At 41.2% G+C, this 7,284-nt stretch overlaps 1 protein-coding gene across 1 annotated transcript in view; it reads right to left on the reverse strand.

Annotated features, from left to right (window-relative positions):
- The window catches only part of plekhh1 (pleckstrin homology domain containing, family H (with MyTH4 domain) member 1), a gene marked incomplete at both ends in the record, with an annotated part of 37,541 nt that extends 33,999 nt beyond the window's left edge, over positions 1-3,542 (reverse strand). Inside the window, one exon of the mRNA XM_083885963.1 lies at positions 3,396-3,542. Coding sequence (XP_083742089.1) covers positions 3,396-3,542 — 147 coding nt within the window. The remainder of the gene's footprint in view (positions 1-3,395) is intronic.
- Positions 3,543-7,284: the final 3,742 nt, after the last annotated feature.

The following is a 7,284-nucleotide window of genomic DNA, read 5'->3' on the forward strand; positions in this document are numbered from 1 at the left end:
GTTATACGTAGAGCAGAGAAACAGAGATCGTGATGAGGATTATTTTCAGCTGCGGACATCGTTGATCGCCAGAACAGTGAATTGTAGGACTTTTTCCAAAACAAACCAAATTCCCACCTGTTCATAAGTCTGTTAATTATCCTGAACTGCCATTTCGTTTCGCTTCATTTATTCCGTCCGACCTCAATCAATCACCTGCGTTATTTCCAAATGATCAGTCAACAGCGGGTGATGTTTCCAACCTGCTGACGTCATCTTTAGTTGTCGCTCAAACGGCGGTTATTGTTGATGCAGCTGACTTTTGACTTCACTCAACAATCAAAGGAATAATTGACGAATTCAGAGTTTCTGTGCGGCTGATTCTACGGTGTCCTGCCTGCAGAACTCATTTGTTACCTGGACTAGCGGAAACAACTGCCACTGATCACAGCACCAGGTCTATTTAACCCTGACAACTCCATTACTATGTTAAAACGTATGCAGAGGCGGTAAAACCATGAATATTGTTCTTTCCCTCCCTAGTTTGTGTTTTTTTCTTCCTCTCACTTGGAACTCATTCCCCCCGTCTGACATCTGACAAAATAATTGCAAGTATCTAACGTTAGATACTCCGCAGGTAGCTTCCTAAGGCCCTCCCATGGTCATGAGACTAGAGTTCTTAAAACATGTCCTCAGTGATTGGGAATTGTCTTGTCTAAACGTATAATTTGATATAATTGTTATACATCTGCTCCTGCTCTCTCTCTTCCGTTCCTCCATTTTCCTTTCACCCCAATCGGTGGAGGCAGATGACCGCACATCTTTGGTTCTGTCAAGAGTTTTGATGCCTCATGCTTGTGTGGACTGTTTATGCCTTACTCTGTACAGAGCCATGATATAACAGTCTGTAAATCTGGAAAAGATGCTTTTTAAGCATTGACTAAGTATATTGTGACCTATATGTGACCTATTTCAATAAATAAGATAAAACGAATTACAGTAGCTTTAATAAAATAATGTTTTTGATCAAAAATGAAGATACAGAAGAAGAAACTGTGTACTTTATCAGGCTTTGAGACTTAATGTCAACAGACATGCTCACTGTCACAGGCTTTATCACTGGAACAAGTCAATTATTAATGTTTTATTAATCATTAATAAGTTACAAGAAACTTTTTAGGTTGCTAATTTGTGAAAAAAAAACAACCTTGGGTTGGTGTTTTTAAAGTGGAACCGTTCACGAATGAGCGACTCTGGAGCTGGAGGTCTGACAGAACCTGACAGGGGACACAGCAGGGAGTCGTCCAGCTCTTATCAGCCACCAGGGTCATGTTTGTACTGTAAACATCCTGCTGACTGACTGAATGAACCACTTCACTGGCCTGATCCCCAATGAGAGAAGATGCAAGAGAGAGAAGCTCTGTGACACTCCACACACACACAGTGAGTCTATAAAGAACGGCCACTTGCAGAGAAACCAGAGGAAAAGTCATGACAGGGGAGCAGTTTTTCCTGCTACTGAACTCATTCCTCCTTTTCTAATCCAAACATTTCCACTCTTCCACCGACAAATCTTCACAACTGGACTGAATTTTTCCTGATGACAGTTGATTACTTTCCAAAGTGTCTGGTCGTCAGGCTTTACAACGGCCTCAGCTTTAACAAGCGCTTGGCCGGGGCTGCTTGCGGTTATTCCCCTCAACGTGAGGAGAGGGGGGGGGGAAGCTCCGCAAGTGATGAGTTAAACCTTAGAAATTCACTTTGGCTGAAATTACAGCCGATCCCTGATGACACAGGCTGAGTGGACCGGAGTGTTTACCAAAATACGCTGAGTAATCTCATCACATAAACATACAGTCATCCACATGTGTATTTCTGACTGATTCACATTTACTTTAATTGTTTCCTCATGCAAAAAAAAAACACTTAAGAACGCTGCCCGGAGGAGAAAAACGATGATGATAGGTCAGTGAAATCCGCGCGCCGTTAGTCAGAGAGTCAGGCAGCGTGTGGTATTTTGCAGATGGAAGCTTTAAATCAAAGATCTCTGGTTGTATACGGTTCAAATGGCCACACATTCTCCATCCAGGAAATACATCAAATGTCTACATGAGGTCATGTGAATAAAGTTGAGCATAAGACGACATAAAACTGATGCTTTTTTTTTTAGATGAATAAAACTCATGTGCAGACTGTTTCTGGTCTTTTATGGTGTGTGTTTTTTTTTAGGAGAAACCAAAAGAAAGGAGACAACTTTCATGTTCATACTGGTTCCAGGTGTTTTTACGGTTTGGTCAGTGCAGTACACACACACACACACACACACACACACACACAGCAGTAGCAAGACACAAGACTCTGATACTTTTCCTTAGGGAAGGTGTTAATAGATCATAATCTGGTAACACTTTAGATCAGGGAACACATATTCACCATTAACTAGATGCATTCTAGCCCTTTATTAGTATTAAAAGTACTTACACCTTATTCTACATAACCTTATTCTACCTCTATTACGACATGAATTGAGATAAGCGTTAACACATGCTTAAAGGTGCATTATGTAATAAATCTAAAGCAACTGGGCGTAAAATCCTCCCAACAACAGTACAGACAAAATATTTGCATTAAAAACAACCTTTTGCCGACTGCAAATCATGTTTATGTTTTGAAATCATAATTTTGGCATGTGGCGCCACCTACCGCCGTCTACCAGTCGTTGCAGTCAGTAGAGTCTCAGCTGCAGAGCAACCACGGGTTGCCAGTTACGTCTGAGCTACAATGGCGGAGAAAACGAAACCTAAAAGACCTCTGTATGTTGAATTTGTAGTGTAACCGTTTTTAAATAAAGGGCAAGTATGCTACTTATACGCATGTTAGTAATCATCCAGTTGTGTTCCCTAAATCTAAAGTGTCACCTATAATCTGTAAAAATACATTTTTTACTGTTACGTATATGCTGATACAGTTCCTGATCGATATAAGACAGAGCTATACGCCAATTTTAGTCTAATAAATAATATTTTCGAGCTAAACTCGCATTTAATTAAAAATATTATTTTGCATTATATTGACTATTTTGTATTATACTGACTGCCATAGCACTCAGGGCAAAGACAGTGTGAGCCAGAACAGATCAAACCAAGGCATCATATTCAAATATGACCAGTAATAGCGCAGTATTTCAGAGGTGAAAACACTACAGTCAACTCAAAATGTGGATGGATTGTTTTTCTAATACAGTTCCACTGTGTAATCAGTTTTAACGTGATAATGACTCCAAATTAAAGCGTCCATGACACATTCTCTGCGTCTCCTCCCTGTAAATTCAGTGTGTGTTTCACTTCAAATGACTTGAATGTGAGATGTCCTTTAATTGAGTGCACTCTCCGTCCGTGATCGCTCCTCCGTCTTACCTTCTCCGCCAGCAGCTCACGGATTTTCCCCGCTTGAAGCCGGAACCTCAGCAGCTGCATCTCCAGAGCTATGCAGCGCTTCTGCCAATCCACGCTGGCCGCAGCGACGGCTCCTCCCGACCCGCCGCTCCCCAGCACGTCTGCCATGGCCGCGATTCAGAGTTCTGACTCTGGACTGAAAGAAAGAGGAGGAAAAGTTTATGACGTGAAAGTATGGTTTACGTTTCCTGCCGAGTGTAAAAGACAAAAAAAGAAAAAAGAAAAGAAGCGGTGCTGCTTCTGTTTTCATTTACAGAAACAAGTGATTTCACCTCTTTGCTGACCGCACTTCCCATGATTCACTGAGGAAATGTGAGTAAAGCAAACACTCACAAAGAGTCCACAATAACAGGCGTTTAATACGAGGCCTCCTCTCACTTTCTCCCATCGCCATTAACCGCATAACATGGACACAAATACTCAGCTCGGACACATCAGCGCGGCCTGATGAAAACCTGGTTTCCCTTCAGTTCCCGGGCTCCACATGCCCACACACACTGAACAAAAACTCAGCAGGCAGTTCTCTGTGTGTAAGCGGGGGGAGTTGGGTTCATGCGTGCCCGGCTCTCTCCCAGGCCTTTCTGCAACAAAGCAGGTCACTGCTCTGCTTTTTAGCCAAATTACCTACTAACCCAATCCCATTCCTCTCCCCCCCCCACACACACACACATCCACAACTCCCTCGCCATGCAATCCCTTCTTAATTACAAGGCAGGAGTGAAACGGGATCCTGCGCGGCACAATAGTGTCTTTCTGCATGACAGTCCCATCACAGCGAGGGCGGGGGGGGGGTGGGGGGTCATCAGTCGGCCTCGGCAAAGAAAGAAAGGAGGAAAGAATGTGTGAGAATGAATGGAGGGAGTGCTAAATGTGGGAAACTGGGCCGCTCAAGTTATTTTTACCTGAAGAGGATTTGACGAGTGGCTATTTTTCTCTCATTCACAAAAGTTAAGGCTTCTTTTTCTTTTTTACAGGGTACATGCAGGAATCCTGAGGTTCATTTCAACACCTTTATAAGACTTTTTCAAGATCTTCTCGAAATAATTCAAGACCTTATCGCCACTTCAAGCTGTAATCAGCAAACACATATTTAACTTACAGAACAGTTGACTCTGTAGAGCACAAAAGGAACTCATAAGCTGGAAAGAATAAATTAACCCAAAGGCAAGGTTTATTATAATAAACAACAAGTAATACTTTGACTCAAGTATTCACAATTTTGGAGTTTATTTTGTGTCATTTCAGATATTATTTTGTGCCAGGAGGAGCACGTTGGCTGTCGATAGATGCCATAAAAAGTCAAAATTATAGCTGATCTTGCAGGGAGAAACGTGGGGAAGAAAATAAATACATTCATGGTCTTAATCGCAAAAATCGTGATTAAATTTCGCGATTAAGACTTTTTTTTAATACATTTTAAGGGCCTTCATTTTCCTAAAATTGATTTACCAAGTTTTAATACTTTTTCAGATCCCGCAGACACCCTGTTATAAGGACTCAAAATCTAGATTATGTTGAGATAAAAGGCTGCTTTAGAAGAAGTTAAACAACACCAAGGAGAGGAACATAAGGAGTCAAGTCAATCTCTGTTAGGTACGGAAGAGGATTAGGGCCATACAGGAAAAACATTTTTGAGTTCTGACTTTAAACTGAGAATTTCTGACTTTAAACTGAGAATTATGACTTTAAAACTCAGAATTATAACTTTAAAACTCAGAATTATGACATTATTCTCAGAATTTCTACCTTTAAAACACAGAATTATGACTTTAAAACTCAGAATTATGACTTTAAACTCAGAATTATGACTTTAAAACTCAGAATTTCTGACTTTAAACTCAGAATTATGACCTTAAACTCAGAATTATGACTTTAAACTCAGAATTTCTGACTTTAAACTCAGAATTATGACTTTAAAACTCAGAATTATGACTTTAGAACTCAGAATTATGACTTTAAACTAAGACTTTATTTCTCAATTTCTGACTTTTCAGAGTCAGAAATTTTAGTTGAGTTTAAACAGAACTCAAATTGTTTTTTCCTGTGTGGCCCTAATCCTCTTCCGTAGTTAGGTTATTTTAAAGGTACTGATTGAGAAAATATTCGTAATCCATCCCTGGCCTGGTGGCAACTTATGAGAAGGAGATTTTTGTGTAAAAATGAAAGCAAAAGAAGTTGGAGGAAGAGAATAAGTAATGGAAGAGGAAAAGACAGACACACCGAGTGCAGCCAGACGCCGTCAGCAGAACAGCAGACGTTCAAAGTCCACTAACTATAACTGCTACCATGGCTCTCCCTACAATTAGCATGCTCATAAATACAGGCCTAGCAAACAAATTACAGAAGTCATGCATGTGGAGGCTTTGCCAGCCGACCGCTGTGCCCAGACCGGACAGTCGAGGGTTCAGCCACTGACGATTCCTTCCTCCTCTGGTAGAGACGAGAGTGTATGGAGGTCAAGTAAAACACTGGCTAATGTAGGGAAAGACAGGGGGGGGGAATCGGTCAGTTTGAATAAAGTCTTGCCGGGCAAGCCGGAACAGAGGAAGCCAGTCCCCTCCTCCAGGAGCTAAAACAGCTGGGTGTGAACAAGACATTTGCTGGTGCAACACTCTCAGCACTGCCACGCTAATTCTCCACCGGAACGATTCCTTTATCGCTCCCCGCTTGTCGGACACGGCAGGGGTCGTTCACAGCTTATGCCAACTGGTGCCAGGAAGCGATTAATCAGCGAGTGCAAAGTGAAACTTCTTTCTGAGTGTGCTTACGGATAAAAACATCATCCTGTCAAAGAATGAGGTCATCTGCATAGAGTGTGTGTGTGGGTGTCATGCAGCCCGATGCTTAGCTTATGTTACACTTTTAAACTGTGAGTTATTCTCTCTTTTTTTTTTTTGCAAGATCTTAACCCTCCATCACTGGACGGTTTCTAGAAACGCAGAAGTTATATATACGATCTGATAAATACTATTCTCCTCTGCAGCCATTTAAAGGCAGGTAGGAAGGCGTTCTTGTGACACACATGAAGGTTCCTGGGTTTTCACGCAAGCCAAGGCCAGAAGAAAACTCTGAGGAACAAGACGGAATGGAAACACCACCACAAAGATCCTCAACAGAGCAGCTTTGATTGCAGCAAATCGCCCACAAGCGCTTTCTTCCTGACATTTAACCTGCATTATTCCTCCCACTGAGAGAGATTCAATATCCAACAAGGACTTTTAAATCAGAAATGTGGAAGATATCAAGGGATTGTAATCAAAGTGTTTTGGACCTTACAGCACGAGCGGCTGTAGCCTTTGCTGTTTTCCAGGCTTAAGGGATAGTTCTGTGAAGTGTGGTTGTATGAGGTGTTTGAGACTTTGACATGGAGGCTCTGCGTCACTGAAAACATGGTTTACTGTGGGGACACGAGGATAAAACAGATTTGAGACACTTTAAAAAAACCACCTGCTTAAGTCAATGACATTGTAAATGTGTTTAAACTTGTCACGCAACAGCCTTTTCTGGCTGAAAATTGACAGGTTTGTGTTGCTTTGTAAATCATTCACTCCCCGCACCAAAGACCATAGAGAAAATCAATGATTTCACACCACAGCTCACACTGCTGCTGATCTACTGCTTCATCCATCACTAAGTAACTATGTAACCAACTATCAGAGGTGGAAAGTAACAAAATACATTTACTCAAGTTACTGTATTGAATACTTTTTTTGTGTATTTTATATTTTTTAAGTACAATTTAAAATCAGGATTTTGTATTTTACTTGAGTACGTATTGACTCAAGTATTGTACTTAGTTACTTTATAAATCCGTTACTGAGTAATAATAACAATTCCGCACAATGAAGAC

The sequence above is a fragment of the Microchirus variegatus genome (assembly GCF_963457635.1).
Source record: "Microchirus variegatus genome assembly, chromosome: 2".
Taxonomy (NCBI): Eukaryota; Metazoa; Chordata; class Actinopteri; order Pleuronectiformes; family Soleidae; genus Microchirus; species Microchirus variegatus.